This window comes from Arvicola amphibius, chromosome 6, assembly GCF_903992535.2.
Source record: "Arvicola amphibius chromosome 6, mArvAmp1.2, whole genome shotgun sequence".
Taxonomy (NCBI): domain Eukaryota; kingdom Metazoa; phylum Chordata; class Mammalia; order Rodentia; family Cricetidae; genus Arvicola; species Arvicola amphibius.
In genome coordinates, this window is record NC_052052.2 from 102,615,811 (window position 1) to 102,640,807 (window position 24,997).

The 24,997-nt window shown below is 46.1% G+C and overlaps 1 protein-coding gene across 5 annotated transcripts in view; it reads right to left on the bottom strand.

The window, feature by feature from the left end:
* Positions 1–1,418: 1,418 nt before the first annotated feature.
* Proser2 (proline and serine rich 2) overlaps positions 1,419–24,997 on the bottom strand; it is a 33,178-nt gene continuing 9,599 nt past the window's right edge. For 3 of the 5 annotated variants that reach the window (XM_038332345.2, XM_038332344.2, XM_038332347.2), the window contains exons 2-4: positions 16,485–16,702; positions 5,933–6,170; positions 1,419–4,360 (exon numbers count right to left, since the gene is read on the bottom strand). In XM_038332345.2, the coding sequence (XP_038188273.1) occupies positions 3,333–4,360; positions 5,933–6,170; positions 16,485–16,622 (1,404 nt within the window). In that variant the 5' untranslated portion in view covers positions 16,623–16,702 and the 3' untranslated portion in view covers positions 1,419–3,332. The remainder of the gene's footprint in view (positions 4,361–5,932; positions 6,171–16,484; positions 16,703–24,997) is intronic. The other 2 variants (XM_038332349.2, XM_038332346.2) reach the window with 1 other exon arrangement.

Here is a 24,997-nt window from a genome sequence, read left to right on the forward strand (position 1 = left end):
TTGTCTGACTAGTAGATTAGAAAAGGATATGGGAGCCAGGGGGAGAAAGCCTCGTGAAGAGAAGACACAAAACCTGTTTGGTGACTTGTCACTTTAGAGAGAACAGAAACCTCTCCAGGTGAACATTCATGACCCTCCCCTTCCTCCTTCCATCCAGCAGTCTTGGCTGGGGACCAGGACAAGGACAAGGGACCCAGAAAAGCAAGGCTACTGCTCATCCAGACGACACTGCTATTGAATGACAGAAGCTTGAGAACACAGTTTAGGGCAAAACTAAGTTTATTAACCTTGCCCAGGTCACATCAATAAAGTAGCCAGAGAGAAACAATGCCTTCATTGTACTTGTACCAGCTAGAAAAACAGCTGTGTAGCAGACACACATTTCTTTGATAAGAGTAAATTGTTGTCATATTTATCATCTTTCTTCCTCTTGAATACACATTAAAGAACCGATATCACCTGCAATGAAGTCGCCACTAAACCCTGGGAAAGGTCTGATCCTCATGGTCAAAGCCCTGGGGGTTTGGGAAGAATGCACTTCCCTTTGTTTTGTTTTGATACTAGGGCTCCATTGGCCTCTGGTCAGCTCCACCAAGCTCCTCATGAAAGCTAGTTCTCAATGGAGTCCTACCCTACTCCCCACTAGCACTGCATGCAAAGACTTCTACAGTCAAAAGTCTATTTCTGTAGCCCCGTCTGTCTGTACGCTACGTGATTACTGAGGGCTCCGTGGACAGTCACTGTGTGTGTGTCAGGGGCCTCAGCACGTCTGGGAGGTAACATCCTATAGCCTGACTCCTCCCTTTCTCCTCGAGCAGGCATTACAAGAGGATGTAACCTTAGTGAGGAAGAGCATTTGTGAAGATGAGCACGCACACTAAGGTAGAATGCAGATTAGCAGCGAGGAGGCAGGATCCGGAGCAGCCGCTTCCCCCAGGGACAGCTAGGTAGGGCTGTGCTGTGGGACTCTAGTTTAGACAGCTGTGTAAAGACCGGTAGTAAAGGGAAGGAGAAATTGTTTTCTGACTTTTACATAGCACGACAGAGTTTCCTAGAGATGAAGGGGTGTTTATAATGTCACCTGAGGAGAAACTGGGACTTTAGATTTACCTTTGCCTTTCGTTACAATCTTGTTTTGAAATATGGTCCTTCCACACTGGGAACTAAATGTCATTTAAGAATGTGACATCACAGCTGGGTGATGGCAGTACATGTCTTTAATCCCAGCACTCAGGAGGCAGAGACAGACAGATCTCTGTGAATTTGAGGCCAGCCTGGTCTACAGAGTGAGTTTCAGGAAGGCTCCAAAGCTACAGAGACACCCTGTCTTGAAAACAAACAAAAACATCACACCCCATAACCACTGCAAGGGAACTAATGGTTTTCAGCGGACGAGACACATGGCAGGACCCTCACCATTCACAAAAATAGGGCTTTAATCATTAGGGCATTGGACACAAGAAACAAAGTAACAGTCAATATAATCACGGATTAAATAGAAAGAAAACATGAATAGAAGAAAAAGATATAACCCTTTAAAAGGAAGTAATATCGTGCATAATATAACACAGTTGTTTATAGGTAAGATAAAATTTGTTTTTCAAAAATGTCATTACAAGAATATATTAATCTACAGTCAAACTCAGTCTATTCGCAATAAAGTGACAGGAAAATCCTCTACGAAGGATATCTGTAACAGCTGTATTGAGATTGTCAATTATTAAACACTGTGTGTGGCATCTGACTTTGTCAAAGGGAAACCTCTGGGCTCCTGTCAAAAAAAAAAAATCCATCATAAGCAGGAGCAAAATTAAAGGTACTTTTAAAAGTTTAAAGCCCTTATTTAAATAGGATTTAAAAAATGTTTGCAAAGACTTCAGAAGAAGAAAGAGCCGGGTGAGTTGCTAGACCATGGTTCTGAAGAGATAAAACCTAATCATCATTTTATGGAACTTACAAGGGGAGCAGGGTACCGTGAAAATGGCCTTCAACAGCTCGGAGTCTCAGTCACGCTCAGCTGGAGAGGAAACAGGGCTCTGTCACAGTGCTGCTGAGGACCTGCGGGTGTGGCTCCCAGGCCAGTCTTTCCTCATCTATTTTTAGAGGTTTGAGACTCCAGCCTTAAATAGTTTTGATAATAACACTTGTGGCCACAACTCTGTAAAACAAAAAGTCTGGGAGAAAAGAAAACTCTTCATGCTGCATAACTGAGTTCAGTTTTTTCCTTCGGGTGAGTCCCGAGATGGTGTTCGTGGAGCATAACCAATCAGATCGTTTCCTTCCGTCTACTACCTTGCAACACAACACTAGTGAGGTGACAAAGAAGATTTTAATTTTTCTTTAAATGAAAAAAAAATGTTCTTAAGTAAAAATAGGAACTATCTTGCTTATTTGAAAGCAGGAAATACTACTTTAATTGGGAACAGAACATACTGTTGAGGAAAAGGGACTTGGGTTCATGTGTCCCTAGCCAACTTCCATAATAGGAAGACTTCGAGTGCTCACCACAATGCCGAGGTGTCTGCGAGAGAAAAGGAAGTGCTCATATCCTGTAGTTAAATAACGGTGTCTTCGGAAGGAGATCCTTATGTCCTAAGAAATGTGCATACACAGACACACAATACTCATGTGTGTTAGCATAGGCACACACATTTATACACAACAGACTCACACACATCCCAGGGTCGCATGAGACTTGCTTTTTCATAATTACCACCTTTTCCAAACTTGACATCCTGTTTGTTCTTACAATTCAAAATTACAGTAAATCTTACTCTAAAGGGTTCATTAAGAGTTTCAGTTAAGAAAATGGGGCAAACCAAATTATGCCAAGAAATAAATCCAGATTGGTAAAGTACCTTCTTCTACTCTTCAAAAACATACAACACACAAACAGCTAGACTTCAAAGTGTATATTGACACTATACAATTTAACAAGCATTTCTTTTTAATTTTCGAGGAGGGGGAATCCTGAGCATCAGAGAACTACACTGGCTTTCAAGTCCTGCGCGGGATTAAAGATTCAGATCAGAGATCCTGGACCAAGTCAAGCCAAGGCCGTCCTGACATATGTAAGTCATAGGTCATCTGTAGCTATGGGAGCCCACGGGTCCTAAAGGTTATCCCATGACCCCAGGAAAGGACGAGGACAGCTCCGGGGGTCTGGTCCTTGCCCTACTGGCCTCTGGCTCCACGCTGCACTGGATACAGGGTTGGGGCAAAGGCATTTTCTCCGAACATGCAGCACTTTGTGCCACCCGGTTCCTGAATAGAACACCCAGTGCGGGGGATACAGGGTCTACCCAGCCACTGCGGCAGTCCCACTGTGGCCGTCACAAGTTCTCCTTCAGCAGCCCGAGCTTGCGCAGGGCCTCACGTCGTGCTTCTTCTGTGGAGCCACGGCCTGAGAACTGCACTGTGATGCCCTGTGGCCGGAAGCCCACAGCCCGGGGGAGCGAGCCTGTGCGCTTGCGGGCGTCCTGGGAGCCGTCCAGGCGAGGCTCGTACAGGCTGCGGCTGGCGTTCTGGCGCGCCAGCTTGCCCGCTACAGCAGGGTCTGGACGGAAGGTGATGGTCTTGCTGGTGGGGACGAAGGTGCTGGGCTCGCTGCGCAGAGCCTCATGCACGCTCTGGAAGCCATTGACTAGCGCCGGCTGCTGCTCCGTCTGCACGGCCCGGGACTGCTGCGCCCTAGTTGGGCCTCCAGGACGCGACCCCCCGGGTCCCCCGGCCATGCCCACCCTGCTCTGGGCGCGCCCCCCGTCCGCAGAGCCGCCCCTCTGCTCCTCAGCCTTCTGCCACCGCTCTTCGGATGACGTGTCGCCCACCGCGATGAAGGACATGCCGTTGATGTTGGCCAGGACCTGGGCCTTCCGCTCCTGCACGTTTACAGCCGCCTTGGAGATAGTCTTGTTGAAGTCCTTGCCTGCGCTGTTGGTCACGCTTATGTTGCTGGGGAAGCGGTGGACCTTGGGCGCCGGCTGGGCCATGTGTCGGTGCCACACTCCCACCTGGTCCCCATTTCGAGAGGCTATTGAAGTCGGCGGCATTCTCCATTCCCCAGGCCTGCCCTCCTTTGACGGGGACGTGGGAGACAGAGCTTCGTTTCCTGCCAACTTCTCAGAAATTTTCTGAGCAATCACCAGAGGAGTGGGCACGGAGCGGGACAGTTTGGGATGCTCTACCGGAGGAGAGGGGGATATCAGCTCCTTTCGGGGGGCAGAGGGCGCAGAGACAGGCGGAGAGGGTGGCAGAGGAAACACCTCAGGATCCCTGGAGTCTGGTGGTGGCAGGGAATTCTCAGCGGCTAGTTTCCCACCTTCAGGAACAGGAGTGTCCTGTTTTGTAACAGATGTGGCCCCTGAAAGAAAAGAGACCTGGTAAGTTTTAAAAGTAGACACGTGGCATTCCTGCCCACTGAACTTTAGAAAGTCACAGTGGGACACTACCAACCTCTACAAAGCCTAATCAAAATGCTGGTTCTGCTGCCTGTACTGCTGAGAAAGAAGGCAGTCCATTTACCCCAGGGCCTTACACTGAGACCCAACAGATTCCTGAAAGGGTGGTGAAGATCTAGAGCCAGAAACAGCCAGCTAGGAAGCAATCTGGAAAGGCAGGCTTCTGAAGCTCCCTCACCCTGGGGGCATGTGACAGGGGGCAAGCAATGACCACCTCATAGGGGGCTTCAGAAAGCACTGAGTGGAGGATGGGGGTGCCCATCTTAAATCCCAGTACACAGGAGATAGAGGAAGGTCGATCTCTATAGTTCAAGGCCAGTCTGGTTTACACAGCGAGTTCCAGGACAACCAAGACTATATAAAAAAAACAAAAAAAAAAAAAAACAACGGTGTCTCAAAAAGCAATCAAACAAAAGAAGATATGAAAGTAGGTTAGAGAATTGCTGGGCACACGTGCTGAATTTTCCAAACCCATTTTCTTTGGTGTGATTACATGCTCCAACCTTTTTAAAGGATCAGTTGGTTCAAGTTACTTTAGAAACCATACTTTAAGGCAGAAGTGTTAAAAAATGCAAAATTTAATGTCTCTTCTCTCAAGGGTTGGCTGCAAACCATGCTCTTTTGTGTGGGATGTCAATTCTGAGTAAGGCAGTTTGCTTTACAAGAAAACACACATAGGCCAAGAATGGTGACATATAGTGTAATCGCAGTGCTTGAGAGGCAGAAACAGGAGGACAGCATTCAGTCAGGCTGGGCTACACAGCAAGCTCCAGGCCAGCTGGAGGTGCACAGAGAGACCCTGTCTCACAAAGAAAGACACCCTGAAGCTTATGACAAACACCGGTGTTTACAGGCTGCAAAGCGCAAGTGTTTTCTCTGTTTCGTCTCTCATCTAGCCCTGGGTGCCTCCTTCATTTGTTGTTAATATCACTTCCCATTGGCAAATAAAGGCTGTAAGAAACTTTTCACACCATTTCCTCCCAGTTCTATCCCAGGATTCAAAGGGCATCTTCATGGGTGCCGCTCAGTGATGCAGGGCATACAAAGACGGCGCTGGCTTGCACCTTGTCTGCTCTTTCTAGGACTACCTCACAGAGTTGTTTCTAGGACTACCTCACAGTGTTAGAAACGGGACATAATCATGCAGCACAAATCAGGTGCCCCGCCACACATAAAAATACACACACACACACACACATACACACAACATCACACAACACCGCACAATCTATATGCCTATCTGCTCATTTGGTCTCTCCCCCCCACCTCTCTCTCTCTTCAGTTGGCTTTCTTCATTCAGTTTTTCTGGAGTTCCCCTTGCTGGAGAGACTACCAAGAGGATAATTCGGCCTTCCAGAAGCTAAAAAGAGCTTCACGAGCGTCTATTCTGACAAACAGAGGCAGACAGAACAGAAGGTGCCGGTCCCTCGGGTGCACCACCACACCAAGTCAAAGGCGTGGGAACCTGTGTGTACCTGCTACATGAGCCCCATCTGGAAGGCTCTCGGGGCCTGGTTGGACTAAATCGATGACATCTTCAGGTTCTGAGTGACTGGAAGGGCTCTCTTCCAGAGACTGTGGAGACTGGCAATGAATGCCACTGTCACACAGGGCTGGCTCATCAAAGTCATATTCCAGGGAATCGAGAGTCTCTTCAAAGAACAGGATGACATCCTTCTCCTCGTGTGTGAGGTGCTTCAGGCTCTCATCATCCTGTAAGTAGATTTGGAATGGGTGAGAGACACACAATGATGTGAAGAAAGAGAGTCACAGAAAGTAGGAGTCAATACCTAGCCTAGGGCAGGCTTCTGTGTTTTGGAAGGTCCCTGCCTTTTGGGTCACCCCAATTGACCTGAAATCACTCACTATTTTACCTGCACAGAAAAAAGATACTGTCAAGAGGTGCAGAAAACCCAAGGCCTTTAGCCCTATCATGAGCTCTAGCTGTGGTTACCATGGAGCTGGCATAGTAGAGGAAGTATTCTCCAGGAGCTCCGCGACCAGGCATCCTTCTGTCTCTGTGCCAACAAGGGAGACTTCTCATGTTCAAACACTGGATTGAACTCACCATTTATCTCCCCTTCCTCCAGAAATGGTTTATTTATTTATTTATTTATTTTGGTTTTTTTGAGACAGGGTTTCTCTGTGGCTTTGGAGCCTGTCCTGGAACTAGCTCTTGTAGACCAGGCTGGCCTCGAACTCACAGAGATCCACCTGCCTCTGCCTCCCGAGTGCTGGGATTAAAGGCGTGCGCCACCACCGCCCGGCTCCAGAAATGGTTTATGGTGTGAGTGTTTGCCTGTAGATATGTCTATGCCCTGTGAGTGTACCTGGTGCCTGCAGAGGCCAGAGAGGGTGCTGGATTTCCTGAAACTACAGGTACAGAGAGCTCTAGGCTGTCATGTGGGTGGTGCTGGGAATCTAACCCAGGGCCTCTGCAAGAACAACGCATGCTCTCAATTGTTAAGCCACCTCTTCAGCCTGGGACCTTATTAACTTCCTTAACTAATCACAAAGACATAAATAACAGGAAAGGAGATGATGCCAATGAATGGAAGTCAGAAAACAGAACGGAGGAGGCGATGAGAGACGAGCTAAGGCTGCAATTACATCAGCGCCAGGAAAGCCAACAGCCAACCTGCTGGGTACGTGTGACCCGGATTGAGCCCAGCCAGGAATGTGGTACAGAGACGGTGACGCCTGAGGGGCAGAGCCAACTGCAAATCTCGATGGGTCACCCCAGCAGAAAATGAAGGATTTATTCTGTTTCTTTGTTTTCAAGACAGGGTTTCTCTGTGTAACAGTCCTAACTGTCCTGGAATTAGCTCTGTAGACCAGGCTAGCCTCAAACTCACAGAGATCTGCCTGCCCCTGCCTCCTGAGTGCTGGATTTAAGGCATGCGCCACCACCGCCTGGCTGAAGGGTTTATTTTTAAAGGAGTTAGTAGTAGAGGCAGTGAAGCTGAGTTGACGGGGAGGAACTGCACAGAAAATGGAGGAGTGGGTATTGATTTCCAGGCAGAGGCCAGTCAACATACCCACATCAGAATTTCAGCCCGGGCTGAAGACACACTCAGTGGTAAAGGGATCTCACTGCTCTTCCAGAGGACCTGCGTTTAGTTCCCAGCAGCTCACAGCTGCCTGTAACTCCATCTCAGGAGATCTGATGCCCTCTTCTGGCTTCAGTGGGTACTGTACTTACGTGCAGCCCCTCATAGTCACATAATTAAGAATTAAAAATAATAAAAAAGAAATTTCAATCCATATTTTTGAGACAGCCTTGAGAGCTAAAGGTGCAGCATAGTGACAATGGGAAGAGAGGGGACGGATTTGTGAGTTATTTGAAAAGCAGAATTGGGCCGAGCGGTGGTGGCGCATGCTTTTAATCCCAGCACTCAGGAGGCAGAGGCAGGCGGATCTCTGTGAGTTCAAGGCCAGCCTGGTTTACAAAGCAAGTTCTAAGACAGTTAGGGCTTTTACACAGAGAAACCCTGTCTCAAAAAACCAAAAAGAAAAAAGAAAGAAAGAAAGAAAGAAAGAAAGAAAGAAAGAAAGAAAGAAAGGAAGAAAGGAAGAAAGAAAAGCAGAATCGGTTTCTCGTGCAACATTCTTTTGCACTGTAGTTGCTGAACACCCATGCTTTTCACCTCCATTAGATTTTACACTTAAGAACAATACTGTAGGGGCTGGAGGGATGACTCAGCAGTTAAGAGCACCGGCTGATCTTCCAGAGGACCCAGGTTCAATTCTCAGCACCCACATGGCAATTCACAACTGTCTGTAACTCCAGTTCCAGAGGATCTGACAGCCTCACACAGACACACATAAGCAAAGCACCAAGGAACATAAAAATAAGTTACACACACACGTATATATGCATATATATATATATATTTTAAAAAAGACTCACTGGAGATATCAAGGCTTGCAGGTTTTTTTCTTGAAGCCCACAAGGAGTTATTGTAACCAAAATATCAGGTGTCTCCTCACCATGTGTGCCTGTTCTGACTTCCGATGCCTAAAACATAAAGCCTCTAAGAAATCCAGCAATACTCTTTTCTTCGAGAAAACGTGTTTCTGTGAAGCTGAACTTGCTATGTAGACCAGGCTGGCCTCGAACTCACAAAGATCCTCCTGCATCTGCCTCCCAAGTGCTAGGATTAAAGGTGTGCACCGCCGAGCCTGGCTCATTCATTGTTTCAACACAAGCACTGCAAGTCTAAAACCATTAGGGCTCTTGGTGTAACAAAGAGTCCTCTAGTTAAACTTCAGCCATTATGGACTTTGTCAGGGTGACGTGACAGAGATCACAACCGTTACACAAGTGTTGACCTCCAGTGCTGAAACATGAAGTCTGGAGAAATGCATTCTCTCCCCTGTGGTGACTTTTATGCAGGGCACTCCAGAGGATGCATGGCTTTTAAAAGACTTTTGGTTTTGATTATGTGGACTGGAGGTATGTATGAACATGAGCGCAAGGCCCACTGAAGCTAGAAGAGGACACTGGATCCCCTGGAGCTGAAGTTACAGGTGGTTGTGAGTTCCCTGATGCGGGTGCTGAGAACGCGATCCATCCAGTCCTCCCCGCAAGGATATGCACTTTGAACCCTGAGTTATTTCTCCAGCCCCATGCTTAACTTTTGGAGCCTATTTTGGTCAGGTATCATCATTCTCCTCGGCTATGTCGCAGAACTGAAATTGCACTGGCCTGCCAGAGGGTCTGGCTCATGACAGGAAGCTTGCCCACAATTCTCAAGGCCCTGCATTCTAGCCTCAGTACCAGAAAATAAACACAACATAAAAATCGTGTGAACGTTTTCAAAAAACAAGGCTGTAAAATGCACCTTCAGCTTAAGAGACATTCCAGTTCCCCACAAGAAGACAATCAATGTAAGAATGTACTAGAAGGGGGCTAGAGAAACAGCTTAGCGGTTGCGAGAACAGAGGTCCTGGGTGTTTGTTCCCAGCACCTACATGGTGGCTCACAGCCACATGTGGCTCCAGTTCCACAGGATCTGATTCCTCCTTCTGACCTCCACAAGCACCAGGCACATCTGTGGTGTGCATACGCACACAAGCAATCACTCCTATACGTTTAAGAACAATGTTTAATCCAGCCCGGAAGCAAGCAGTCCTACCATGAGAAATCTGGAAACCAGGCTCAGGAAGGTGCGTCCCACATGCCTGGTCGTGCCTGTACACTATGAAAGGCTTGGCATGACTTTATAAGGGTCTCGCCACTACTTCACCCAGGGGCCTAGCCTACTAGAACTCAGCTCTCTGCTTGCCTTCCGTTTCGCCCTTTCTAATCCTATCCTAGCAAGTATCGACAGATCTTGCAGAGATGCCTGCGTGAGCCTTGTGCAATTTACCAGAGGGTTCTTCAGTTCTCTCAATGTTCTCTTTCCATCACTATACAACGTGAGATACAAATCAGCATCGGCCATTCTGCTCAGAAACAAGACCCCCAGCTCACTCTGAACCTTGCATCCTCAGCCCAAGGGCTTTCTCCCTAGTGTGGGGCTGGGTGAATGGCATGCTTGCCATCAGCCTGGCCTGGAGTCTTGAATTGTGATAAGGTCAGATATGCTATGGGGTTGGTGTGCTGCCCAATGTTTAAGACTTGAAGCTTTCTCTCAGTGAACTTGGAAGAGGAAAGAAGGCAAGGCTAGGCAGTGGAGCAAGGTACACCAGGGCCAGGAGAAGGGCACTTGTTACCGGGCCAAGATGGTTCTGGGGAGATGCTGAACACTGCCCCAGTAGGGTTGTAAAACGAAGACATTCTTGGTCCTGAGGGAGAGGCTGGCAGTAAGAGGCGTGGCAGCAAGATATATCCAGAGTCAGAAAGGAAGTTCTGGCCAGGGGCGTAGAGCAGGCAATGGGAAACTGAATGGGCACAGGATTCCTTTAGGGGAGATAAAATGTTCTAGAACTGACTATGGTGACCTCTGTACACACAGAGAACCCATTTACTTTAAACCAACATGCAAAACATAAAAATTGTGTATATTTATGGGATCCCATGTAATAGCAAACTAGGCCAGACAGACCTCTTTCTGTAAACACTTTTCACTATGCTGAAAACCTTCAAACCTTTTCTTCTAGGTTTTACAAATGAGTGCACAGGGCTGCTGTCAGGGGTCAGCTGTGCAATAGAACACCAGACCTTGTTTCTAGCTGACTATAAATTAGTAGCCATGATCGGTCTCTCCCCGTTGCTATCTCCCCAGCCTCTGGTGACTGCCATCCTGCCTGCAACTTCTATGAGATCAACCTTTTTTCAAAGACTTTCTTTCCTTTTACTTTATATATACGGGTGCCTTGCCTGCAAGTGTATCTGTCTGTGCACCACATGCATGACTGGTGCTCACGGAGCCAGAAGGTGTCCGATCCCTTGGGATTGGAGTTACAGATGCTTGTAAGCTGCCACATGGGGTCTGGGAACCGAACTTGGATCCTGCAGAGGATCCAAGTACTCTTAACTGCTAAGCCAGCTCTCTGGCCCCGAGATCAAGTCTTTTTTTTTTTTTTTTTTTTTTTTTTTTTTTTTTTTTTTTTTTTTTTTTGAGACAGGGTTTCCCTGTAGTTTCTAGAGCCTGTCCTGGAACTAGCTCTTGTAGACCAGGCTGGCCTCGAACTCAGAGATCCGCCTGCCTCTGCCTCCCGAGTGCTGGGATTAAAGGCGTGCGCCACCACCGCCCGGCTTCGAGATCAAGTCTTTAAGATTCCAATATGTGAGCAAGACCATGTTTTGGAAAACACTGGGTTTTCCGAGCCTGGCTTATTCCAGTTCCACCCGCGTTGTTGCAGATGACAGCACCATATCTATTTTATGGTGGAATAGCATCCCATTGGGCATATGTAACACATTTTCTTTATCCGCGGATTGGATGACGGGCACTTGGGTGTGGAAATTTTTCATACTGAAAAAGAATGAGCAGTCTCCGCCTACACGTGGGTTGTTTCCATGTCTTTGTGTGTGTGTGTGTGTGTGTGTGTGTGTTTGTGTTTGGAGACAGGCTCTCATTATAGACTCCAGGTTTGAATTCACTATGTTACCCAGCTTGGCCTCAAACTCATGATCTCGCCTCTGCCTCAAGGCCTGGGATCAGAGGCATGTAACACCATGCCTGGCTCCTGCATTTCATAGTAACTGTCAATACTGTCACCACTGCTGTGGAAACACAGACTGTTCTTTGACATACTGGACTGCTGGGTCATAGAGCACATCTAGTCTTCATTTTCTGAGTAAACTCCATCTGGCTTTTTATCACAGCAATGTAACCCCACACGCGCTAAGAGTGTGCCTGGCCCCTTTTCTCTACACCAACACAAGCATCTGATGTTTTCAGGTTTTCTGATAACAACCATTCTTACTGGGGCGAGGTGCTATCTCACTGTGGTTTTCATTTGCATTTCCCTGATGATTAGTTACGTTGAACCTGTTGCATGTCTTAAGAAACATCAATTTATGGTTATTGCTCATTTTTTCAATTGGATTTTTTTTTGTTGAGCTTTTGATTTCTTATGTATTGTTACTACCAACCCCTTCGCAGATGAATAATTTGTAAATATTTCCCTGATACTGTAGGTTTTTCCTTCACTCTGTTGTTTATGTTGAGTTGGTTTTTATAACTAATGAGAGATTGGGTTCACGCCAATCTTCAGCAGGCGGATATCTGACTTCCCAGTACCACTGACTAGAATGCCTGTTCTTTTCTTCAGTGTGTGTGTTGGTAGCATGCTTGCTGAAAGTCAGCTGACGTGTGTGTGGGTGTTTACTTCCAGGCTCTCTATTGTGTTCCACTGGTCTGTGTGTCTGGATTTACATTAATACTATGCTGATTTGCGCATGTGTTTCTATGGAGCTAACAACTAAACCCAACTCCTTGTGCATTTGAGGGAAGTCATGTGCCACTGAGCTATACCCCTAACTCCTAGTAGGCTGCTTGATCATAACTATGTAGTGTACTTTAAAAATGATGTATATGGGTATTTTTGCCTGTGTGTATATCTGTGTACCACAGTGCCCATGGATGGCAGAAGAGGGCCTTTGATCTGGAACAAGAGTTATAGGTGGTTGTGAGCTACCATGTAGGTGTGGGAACCAAGCCTGGATCCTCTACAAGAGTAGCCAGTGCTCCTAAGTACTGAGTTGCCTGTTCAGTCACTCAGCGCTGTGGTACACTATAGAAAAGCATCTCTCATTCTTAGCCCAGCACGCCAACTTAAGGTAAGATTTACAAGTCTCTGGGGGAAACTCTGCTTTAAGACGCGTGAAGCAATCTCTCCCCTAATGTGTATGTTATAGTTTTTGAAAAAATAATTTATGAACTAATTTTCAAATCAGAAAACTCCAAGGGCTAAGTATACTTGATACTTAGAATGTGCACTGAGTAAGCGTCCCACAAAGACCAGAGCCTTCAGCCAGGTGGTGGTGACAAGTGCCTTTTACTCCGAGCACTCAGGAGGCAGAGGCAGGTGGATCTCTTGAGTTCGAGGCCAGCCTGGCCTACAAAGTGAGTTTTAGAACAGTTAGAGCTGTCATACAGAGAAACCCTGTCTCAAAAAACCAACCAAACAACAAAGCCTTCCCAACGATCACATTCACTCCGGTAATATAGCAGAAAAGAGCTCTCTAGTCTAATTCAAACAGAGGGAGCATCCTGACAAACGGCAGATGGCAGTGGGAAGTGTCACAGTAAAACCCATTATTCAGTACAATTAATATAGACTTTTTTGTCACCCTGGCTGTCCTGGAACTCACTATGTAGATCAGGTGGGATTCACCTGACTCTTCCTGAGTGCTGGGACTAAAGGTATGTACTATGCTTGTCCCAATTTACACAAATTTTTTAAAAGGCGAATGACAAACTTTCCTTTGGCGTGTGTGTGTATGTGCACTCGCGTTTGCACGCGTGCATGTGTGCATGTGCTTAAGCAAGTGTGAGTGCAGGCCTGCAAGCGCCGTGGTAGGATATGGACGTCAGTCCTCTCCTCTCGTTTACTGCTGCAGCACGCACCAGGTTCACTGGCCGTTGACCTTATATCTACCTGTCTCTCTCTGCCTTGCATCACACAGCAGGGACAGGGAGAATGCAGATGCGCACGACTGCACTTGGCCTTACGTGGGTTCTCGGGATTCGACCTCAGCTCCTGACACTTGCACAGCAAGCCCTTTACCCGCTTAGTCAGCTCCCAGCCTAGGACAGACTTTAAAGGAACGACAGTAAGATAAAGTCAATAGGACAGATATATCTGTGTTAGGACAGATTAGAAATAGGAGTGCTTGGGGTGGGAGGGCAGGGCAAGGATACCAGAGAAAGAAAGAAAAAACCCAAACCTTTGGTTGAACTAAAGACCTGAGAAGAGTTAATTAGACTCTAAAATAGCCTTTAAAACTGCTCGCTTTTACTCCTATAATTAAGCCAGGCTTTTCTTTTTCCTTTTGTTTTTCAAGAAAAACAGTTCGTTGAATTACAACCTGAAGAATGCACCCAGGAACCAGAAAGACCAAAGAAAAGAAAGTACTTATTGTAAAAACGAGGATGTCCAGAGCCTGGTGTGATGGTGCAGCCTGGGATCCCAGCACTCAGGCTGAAGCGGGAGGATCATCACAAGTTGGAGGCCAGCTTGGGCTCCATGTAGTGATTTCCATGCCAGCCTGGGCTGCGTAGCAAGACTCAGTCACAAGCAAGCAAGCAGGCAGGCGGGTGGGCGGGCGGGCGGTCGGGCGGGCAGGTGGGCAGGCAGAGGTGACTAAACAAATATTGTGAAAGGAGAGCTAAACCAGGATTCTTCACTACTCGTCCCCCAGGCAGGCAAGCAATGATATTTTGTCTTGGTGGCATCTGATTTAATGATCACGTATTCTTTTTTTTTCTCCAAGGTTTATTTTTATTTTACATATATGGGCGTTTACCAACATGTATACACACACACCATATGCCTAGTACCTAGGAGGTGAGAAGAAGCTATCAGATCCCCTAGGACTGGAGTTACAGATAGCTCTAAGCAGCCATGTGGGTGCTGGGACCTGAACCCAGGTCCTCTGGAAGAGCAGCCAGTGCTGGTGATTGCTGAGCCATCTCTCCAGCCAGATCACATGTTCTCAAAGACACCAAAGGCCTGCCTGCCATTTGAGCAATGCTTTACTGATTTAATAATATAAGCTGATGCCAAAATGGAATAAAGGCAGGGAGAAGACTCGCAGCCTAAGTGCTGTGCTGTCTCTGGCAACCTGGGCAGAGTCCCCGTAAGTACACACGGGACTTCCCTGCAGCAGAACAAGGGCTTAATTATGCGTATCTCTAACTAGACACTGCTGTAATTTTTTTTTTTTTTTTTTTTTTTTTTTTTTTTTTTTTTTTTTTTTTTTTTTTTTTGCTGTGGCTAACTTCAACCTGTTCTCCTGAAGTTAAGAAAGAGACACAAACAGATCAGCAGAGAATGAGGTCTGTGTACAGCTTGGATTAAGAACCAGAGGAGAATGGCTTCAAAGGCTCACAGCTGGGCTTGGTGTCTTTAAACTTCTTTAAACTGGCAACAGAGCCCTTGATCTCTCATCTGTCTGATGTTTGGAGTGCCTTATAGGCTGTGCCACACCGCCCTAGCTCTATCCACGCCTGGATGCAATCCTGAATAAAACCACGCTTTATTCAGTTCTTGTACAAAGCAGATTATTTACTAACGTCTAATGGATTAGACAGAAGCTCTTTGGCTACGTCCTCGAATAGTTTCTGGCCTGGTAAGGGGAAGAAGCCAGCTGTGGGTCACTTGCCCACCAGTCTGCATAGCTTTTTTCCCCTCTTGAAATCACAGAGCAAACGGTTTATCCAAATGCTAGGACACTGTGTGTACTTGTGCCTAACTCCACCACGAGAAGAGCGGTGCCCACGGCTCAACAGTCCCGTATCCTCACTCTGTGACTAAGGGGCGTACATGTGGGCGGCTCAAGTGTAATCACAGATGTTCTATGACTCCAGAGAGTTTGGGTGGGGGCGGGATTCACGAGAGTTCACCGTGTACTAATCTTAAAACCTTGCCAAAGAATCTGGATCACTGTTTTTGCCCAAATCATAGATAAAAATGATTAGGGAGCATTGTGGGGTGCCCCCAATCCTCAAAGAGTGGGCACAGATTAGGGTTTAATTCCTTAGGAATTACTCCTGTGAAGACCTCTCTCTTCTTTCCAACAATTTAAAATCCCATTATTTTCTAGAGGATGTTCCAATGTGCCCTTGAGTTGATTTAGGAATAGAATAAGAATGCCAAGGCTACACAGAGAAACCCTGTCTCTGTGTGGGTGGGGGTGGGGCATGGAGAGAGGATAAGAACTCAAGACCAGGCCAGGCGGTCGTGGTGCACGCCTTTAATCCCAGCACTCGGGAGGCAGAGGCAGGTGGATCTTTGTGAGTTTGAGACCAGCTTGGTCTACAAGAGCTAGTTCCAGGACAGGCTTTAAAGCTACAGAGAAACCCTGTCTCAAAAAAGAACTCAAGACTGTGAACGCGGTTCTGCTGGGTGTCTTGTGAATGGCATAACAACTGTGCCACCTGAGTCAGGAGGTTAGGAACAGGCAGTCTACCATCCCAAGAGCGGGAGCACTAGAAAGGGAGGATTTGTGGGAAAACAAAACAAAACACTATATCCTTCAAAAGACCTAAAGTTCTCAGGCTGGTTAGTGCTGTGTAAGGATCTGGACCGCAAAGACTGGGCTTTGTAAAGGCCTTGGAGTCTGCCTGAAAGTGAGCTATCTTTTTCTGTGGGGTGGCTTCCCTGCCCATGGCCCGGGTGGTCAGTTACTTTAGGTGTGGTCATTTCCGGAGCTAAACTGCCCTGAGTGACCACAGATTCACTCCACAGCCACATGCAAAATTTAATATGATTTTTAAAAATGCCAGTTCACAGGGAAGTATTCTGAGATATCCATTGGTGCTTTGTAAGCTATTCCTCAAAGGGGTGGAGCGCTGGGGCCAAATCGACCAACCAAAGCATTCGAAAGTTTTAAAGAATGCTACCACTCACCAAAGTGAAGCTTCTGGACCGAGAGCTGCTGCTCCGGCTCTCCAGACTGCCCCCTCTGCTCAAGTCACTGAGCCTGCAGCTTGGTGACAAGTCAGGGTCCATCTCCAAAGACTCCGGTTTCTGCTGGTTTCCAGGCATCCCCACAGAAAGCTGTCACTGGCTGGCTCACAGGAGACCGGGTAGGAGCCAGGGTCCCATTCTGAGGCAGGGGAGGTCTTCTAGGAAGTCAAACACACAGCAGTAGTTAGTGATGTGAAAAGTGCCCGGCTGCTCCAAGTGGAAGGGCAGCCCCTTGCTCACAGACGGAAAGAATTAACACTGTGAAAACAGCTATCTTACCAAAAGAAACCTACAGATTCAACACAATCTCATCAAAGTTCCATCTCTTTTCTTTTTACAGAAATAGAAAAAAATATATTGCATCTGAAAACACAAAATACCTCAGATAAGCAAATGAAGCAAATGAAGGCCCAGGGAGATGGGCCCAGTGAGATGGTTCAGTTGGGTAAGAGGGCCTGCAGGACAAGCAGTAGGACCTGGGTTTGAATCCCGGCCATGGTGTGTGTGTGTGTGTGTGTGTGTGTGTGTGTGTGTAGGGGGCAGGGTGACCACTGGGGCTTGGTTGCCCAGGTTGAGTAAGAATCTGTCTCAAGGATGGTGAGTGACAGAGTAGGGTACCCAGAGTCTTCTGACCTCCAATCCCCACAATTAATAATGCCAGAGGTATCACCATACCTGATTCCAAATTATGTCTAGAGTGAACAAAACTGACATGATATGGACACAAAAACAGAGATGTAGATCAATGGAACAGAATGTAAGATCCAAGCATAAACCCACTGGTTTTTGACAAAGATGCCAAAAATATATATTGGAGGAAAGACATCCTCTTTAACAAATGGTGTTGGGGAAACTAGATATCCACACACAGAAGAATGAAACGAGATCATTTTCTCTCACCCTGCATAAAAAATAACCCCAAGTGGATCAGAGACCTTAATGTGAGACCTAACACTTTGGAACCGAAAGGAAAACACTTTAAGATTCAGGAATAGGTAAAAACGTCCGAACAGGACTCTAGTTGATAGTTGACTTATGGGATCTCACGAAACCATAAACCTTCTACTCAGGAAAGGAAACAGATAGTCGGGTGCAGGAAGCCTGCAGAATTCAAGAAGATCAAAGCTGCACATCCAACAGAAGATTAATATCTAGAAAATTAACTCCAAAACTTAACAAGCTGGACAGAGAGCCGCATGCTTTTAACCCCAGCACTCCAGAGGCAGAGGCAGACAGATCTCTATGAGTCTGAGGTCAGCCTCGTCTACATAGTAAGTTCCAGGCCAATCAAGTCTACAGAGTGAGACCTTGTCTAAAAAGACCAAACCATCAGACCAAAACCAACCAACCAACCAAAAAACCTATCCAAAACTCTAAATGAAACTATTCACCCAATCAAAGAATGAGCTATGTAACTTTACAGAGATCTCCCAAGAAGAAATTGAAATGGCCAATAAATATTTTTCTGACATGTTCAACACCCTGAGCCATCAAGGAAATGGAGATTAAAACCATATTGAGATTCTATCTCAGCCAAGTCCGAATAGCAGTCATCCAAGAAACAGACGACAGCAAACGCTGGCAGGGACGTAGAGAAAGAGGGCCCTTTATCCACTGTAGGTGGGAGTGTAAACTCACTAAGGGAACCAGTCCAGAGGGTTCTCAAGAGACTGAAAACAGAACCTCCGTATGACCCAGCTGGACCGCTTCCAGACAAACACCAAAGGATTTACATCCTACTGCAGAGAAATTTGCACACTGCTGGTAGTTGCTGCTGATCCAGTCACATGGCTAGGAAAGAGAACCAGCCTATATATCCACCTACACGTGATTGATAAAGAAAATACGGTACACATACACGGGACATAAGAACATACAGATATTTTTGAGATGGGTTTTACGATGCAGCTCTGGTTGGCCTGGAGCTTGCTATGTAGACTAGGATGGTCTCGAACTCACAGAGATCCATCTACACGTAGATGCAGACATCTACACCTGCCTCCTGAGTGCTGGGATTAAGGCACGGGCCACCATGCCTGACTAGTTTTTATGAAGGAATGGAAGCATCACAAATAACACCGTTGCTGAGAACTTGGTAAAATAACTCTGGCGTCATCCTGTTCACCGAGGGGCTGTACTCTTAGGCTCCTATACATTCTGCCTCAGACTTTCCTGGCATTTCTGCCTCAGCTGCCACAACAGGTTTCTTCTCCAGGTCATTGCACTTTAGAGTTTGGAGGCGGTGGCAATGGCTACAATGTTGGGAAGCATGGTTGACAGCTCCAAGACCAAAGGGTGTCTGAGGCCTGATGATACTGCAATTTCCATAGAAGGTGAAAGTCATTTAAGTTGACCCTATCAAGGAGGTCATGGCTAGTACTTCCAGGAAAAAGTCATCCATGCTTAAGATCATTTATTGCTCTTCCATAGAAACTAGGTTTGGTTCCTGGGACCTCTATCGGGTGTCTCACAACTGGCTTAACTCCAGTTCCAATGGATACAGTGACCTCTGGTCTCTGTGGGCATTTGCACACACACACACACAGTACACATAAACACAGGCACAGATAAATATACAGATAAATAAAATAAATCTTTTAAAAATGTCTCTTGTATACACATGAGCACACACACACACACACACACACACACACACTTCTTTTTTAAGTGCCAAACCTGGCATGGTGGCATACATCTTTAATTGTAGCACTTGGGAGGCAGAATCAGGTGGATCTCTGAGTTCAAGGTCAGCTTGGCCTACAGATTGAGTTCTAGGATAGCCAGGGCTACACAGAGAAACCCTGTCTTGAAATGTCCCCGACCCAAACCAAATAAATAAATAAAAAGAAAAAAATGTACCCTGTAAGCTAAGTTAGTTCATCTTCTGACCTTCTTAGTAGAAGCACCCTAAACACCAAATAATTTCAATAAAATATTCTAGAAGGCCAAAGAGACCAATAAAAAATATGCCTCCACATCACAATCTCTGACTTCAAACTCTACTACAGAGCTATAGTACTGAAAACAGCCTGGTGTTGGCATAGAAACAGACAGGAGGACCAATGGAACCGAACAGAAGACCCAAATATTAATCCACATACCATTGAACACCTGATTTTGACAAAGAAGCAAAAAAATATTAAATGGAAAAAAGAAAGCATATTTAACAAATGGTGTTGGCATAACTGGATATCAACATGTAGAAGAATGAAAATAGATCCATATTTATCACCATGCACAAAACTCAAGTCCAGATGGATCAAAGACTTCAACATAAAGCCAGCCACACTGAACCTTATAGAAGAGAAAGTGAAAAGTACAATTGAACTCATTGGCACAGGAAACCACTTCCTAAATAAAACCCCAGCAGCACAGACACTGAGAGAAACAATTAATAAATGGGACCTCCTGAAACTGAAAAGCTTCTGTAAAGCAAAGGACACAGTCAACAAGACAAGATGACAGTCTACAGAATGGAAAACGATCTTCAGTAACCCCACATCAGACAGAGGTCTGATCTCCAAAATATACAAAGAACTCAAGAAATTGGTCATCAAAAGAACAAATAATCCAATAAAAAATGGGGTACAGACCTAAACAGAGAACTCTCAACAGAGGAATCTAAAATGGCTGAAAGACACTTAAAGAAATGTTCAACATCCTTAGTCATCAGAGAAATTCAAATCAAAAGATTTCATCTTACACCTGTAAGAATGGCCAAGATCAAAAACACTGATGTCAACTTATGCTGGATAGGTTGTGGGGTATAGGGAACACTCCTGCATTGCTGGTGGGAATGCAAGCTGTTACAGCCCCTTTGGATGTCAGTGTGGCAATTTCTCAGAAAATCAGGAAACAAACTTCCTCAGGACCCAGCAATACCACTTTTGGGTATATATCCAAAGGATGTTCAATTGTGCCACAAGGACATGTGCTCAACTATGTTTATAACAGCATTGTTTGTCAAAGCCAGAACCTGGAAACAACCTAAATGCCCCTTGACCAAAGAATGGATAAGGAAAATGTACATTTACACAATGGAGTACTACACAGCTGAAAAAAGTAATGACATCTTGAATTTGCAGGCAAAAGGATGGAGCTAGAAAACATCATTTTAAGTGAGGTAACCCTAACCCAGAAAGACAATTATCACATGCACTCACTCATAAGTGATTTTTAAACATAAAGCAAAGAAAACCAAACCACAAATCACAATCCCAGAGAACCTAGACAACAATGAGGCCCCTAAGAGAGACATACATAAATCTAATCTACATGGGAAGTAGAAAAAGACAAGATCTCCTGAGTAAATTGGTAGCATGGGGACCTTGGGAGAAGGTTGAATGGGAGGGGAGAGGCAGGGATAGGAGCAGAGAAAAATGTAGAGCTCAATAAAATCAATAAAAAAAAAGAAAGAAAGAAATACACCTCCAGTTGACAGACACAGCCATTTGTGGAGAAAGTCCAATCAGTATTGGCACCTGCCAGGGGATTCTCTCAGTCTGGGGAGTGCAGCAAATCTCTCTAGAAGAACAGATTTAAAGAGAGATTCCCTACTCCAATTCTCTTCATGTCTCAGTGATTAGCCCATTCCAATTCAAGAGCAAGGTGTGGAAACCAAAAGACTCTGAACACACATGCCTTTTAGAATATACCGTTTCTCCAAATAATGTGAAAGCAATTCAAAGGGTTAAAGTCTAAAGCTGAATATGCTGGCCTATCCAATGTGTGTGTGTGTGTGTGTGTGTGTGTGTGTGTGTGTGTGTGTGTGTGTGCTGGATGGATGCTTCCACAAGATGGGAGCCAGCCTAAACTATAGAACATGACCCTGCCTCAAAACAAAAACAACCAAAACTAGATGTGGTGGCCCATGCCTGTCGTCCTGCCAGTTGGAAGGCAGGGAGAATCAGAAGTTTAAGACCACGGGTACATAGTGAATTCAAGGTCAGCCCAGACTGTATGAGAACCTATGCCAAAAAAACCTCACCAAGTGCTAGGCATAGTGGCGCATGCCTTTAATCCCAACACTCAGGAGGTAGAGACAACGGATCTCTGTGAGGTCGAGGACAGCCTGGTCTATAGAGTTCTAGGACTACCAAAACAAAACAGAAACAGGAAAAAACTAACCAAACCAGCACCATAACAAAAGTAAAATGTTTTGGAATTCATTTAATAATATGTGACCTTAAATAGTAACACGATTATATAAATATCTAAATGACTAATAAGATATAAGTCAGGCTTTCCAATATACAAGGTGAAACTCTATTTAGTCTCAAAAATCAAACATCTACCATGCATCTAATAAAAACACATACTGCAGACCTACCAAGAAGGCTACCAATGGGGCCAGGGCAAGCAGCAGCGCCCGGCAAAGGTAGATGTGTGTGGTTCAGCTCTGCTCCTGGACCCAGGATGGGCTGGAGCCAGGCGAAGTGAGCCATCCCAGGCAGTGAAGGCAGGCTAATTCTTGCATCCTTCCTGTGGGTCCCACCCACTGACTCAGCTCAAACTGGGTCCTGACCTGAGTGAATCACAGCTCCAAGGGGAGGGAAGGGATGGAGCACACCAGCCTTCCCCAGGAGTCAGCAAGGTGAGGGCGGGATAGGAAGTGTTGATTCACCCATACAACCCTGTGAAGGTTCTGGAGCTGTGTCTGGGCAGTGAGGGTAGCACATGAGCTTCACAGTGTGACTGGAGGGTAGTGACTTACAGCAGACACCTTTTGCATATGCTGCTATAATTTTTAAAGCTAAGGAATGTAACTAAGATTTCTGTATGCTGTTCTCTCAAAAGTGTATGAGGAAGCTAAGCAGGGTCTTCCACAAGGCCAAGGTGGCAGAAGAGAGGGCAAAGCCTTGGCTCTATATTCGTCTCAGCTACAAGACATTAACAGTTGATTTCTAAAAGAATTGAGGGTTCGAGGCTCCCTAGGAACTGAACATATAGAATTTCGTGGAAAGTCCACTGTGAAGAGAAAATTTTCTGAAGGGCTGAGCAAAGAGGTAACTCCACATACCCTGAAATGGGACACACTGAGACAGGGACTCCAGCTGGAGCAGACAGGATGGACAGTACTGACCATGGGTCTGTGAGGGTCATCACTTTGAAATATCTACTGTCCTTGTCCAATCTAGGGTCTCTCTCTGGGCTTATGAGGTATGCACTGCAGTAAGTGAGGCCAGGGTCAACAGGAGGCGTGAAGAAACCGACTGTTCTCAAGCAGAGAAGGCTTCAGTAAAAACTCGAACCCTCCGTCAAGATCAGAAACACAATCGTGTTTCGTATTTTTATATTTCCTGTGGTTATTTCCCATTATTTAATAGAAGCACCCCACCCCCCAGTTCACCCTTGGAGCCAAGAGATCAAGGCCAAGGTCATTCATCATCTTATTGAGTCTGAATCTGCCCAGCACGGTTTATTTCACGAGAGGAAGGGGATAGTCCAACAATAGCTATTGAGCTAAGACTCTAAGGAGGCAAGTGAGCCCCCTGCAGTGAGTTTGCTGGAGCCAGAAGAAAAAGGCATCCCATTTTCTTCCTAAGGGGACATTTTAGAAAGACCTAGCATAGCCTAGAGGGTATGCCTACAACCTTCCTTCTAGGTCTCCCCCCCCCACCCCCCACCCCGTCCTTACAGCCAGTAGGCATACAGAACAACCCAAGTCAATGTGTCACCCTGTTCACCTGAAAGCTGCAGAGTCTGTGGAATCCCAAAGCTGACCTATGCCACTCTAAGGCCCACCGACAGGCACGAAGCTTTGAAGATATTCTTGGTTTCTCTCTCTCTCTGGTGGTTTGAAAGAAAATGGTTCTATAGGCAGTGACACTATTAGGAGGTGTGGCTTTGTTGGAGTAGGTGGTCTTGTTGGGGGAAGTGTGTCACTGTGGAGGTGGGCTTTGAGGTCTCCTATGCTCAAGCTACGCCCAGTGTGGCATAGCTTCTGCTGCCTTTGGATCAAGGTGTAGAAGTTTCAGCTCCTTCTCTAGCACCATGTCTGCCTGCACACTGACATAAGATAATGGACTATACCTCTGAACCTGGAAGTTAGCCCCAGTTAAATGCTTTCCTTCAGAAGAGTTGCCCCGGTCATGGTGTCTCTTCACAGCAACAGAAACCCTAAGACACCCTCTCCTCCCGCCACTCACGGCCGGCCAGCCCTGCAGATTCTCCCTACTTACAACAGTAACATGCTCACTTTTCTCCTAGCCCCCGCCCTGGTACAGAGCCACTGCAGCCCGTGCTGACCTGCTGCCAACCTGCTGCCAACCTGCCGTGCCCATCTTGAAGTTTGCCTGTCCTGTTCTTCTTTGTCCTTTCCTACTATGATTACACTGGCGGTCACTTCTTGGCTGTCACCACTCTCCACAGCAATCCACAGCACCCCCTTCCCTACAGACTCCAAAGTCAAACAGACAACAGAGGACTCCAACAGGGAAAGGTCTGATCTAGTCAATGTTCACAGCATACCAGGATACAGCAACTTCATAACACTCATTCCATCAACCAGGTATGGTGGTGCCCCTACAGCCTCAGTAATCAGGAGGCTGAGACAGGAGGTAGGAGAATGTGAAGTTATCCTGAGCTACTGTCTCCAAACAACAAACATTCCTTTAATTTCATTAAGATGTACAAAAACTACTGACAGAATGGTATGCACTCCTCAACACTGATGTTAAGAAACACTCTCTTTGGACAGCATAACTGTAGTATGTATCAGTAAAGGTTAGTTAGAAGAATTCATGTGTGTAGCCACTAAGAACTGAGTTCTGGGGTTGGAGTGATGGCTGCTCTTCCAGAACACCTGAGTTCAGTTCCCAGGCCCTATGTTTGAACAGCTCACAAGCACTTATAACTGTAGCTCCTGAGAATCTGAGATCCTTTTCTGACAGAGAGCGCACACGCGCGTGCACACACACACACACACAGACACACACACACAGACACACACACGCACATACATGGCATATACAGAAGCAGATAGATACATATACGTAAGTCTAAAATATCTTTAAAACTTAGTTCTAAATAACTCTTGGAAGCGGTGTTGGAAATTAGAAAGCATTCTAACGAAACGGTAAGAGGAACGTGAGCAGTGGAACCCAGGGTGCGGGTGATGTTTATGGCATCAGAAAAGCAGGCAGAAACAGAGTCAAGTTCATTCCAGCTGAAGCTGAAAGCAACAAACAAACAAAGAGACGAGTGGATGGACAGAAAAGCGTGAAAGCAGAGAAGCTGGATTAAAACAAACACCTTCCGAATAGGGCAGGACCCTCGCAGCACCTAGGTCCTGCTCTTTGATCCTCTCCTTCCTTCCCCCATTCACGGGGATTTTGAGAGCCCGTTTCCCAAAAGCCAAGATGAAAAACAGCCTAGCAAAAAAAAAAGATCTTTAATTCGGCCCTGAAAAATCTCAGTAGGCTGACATAATAACCAAGTGACTTCTAAGATGA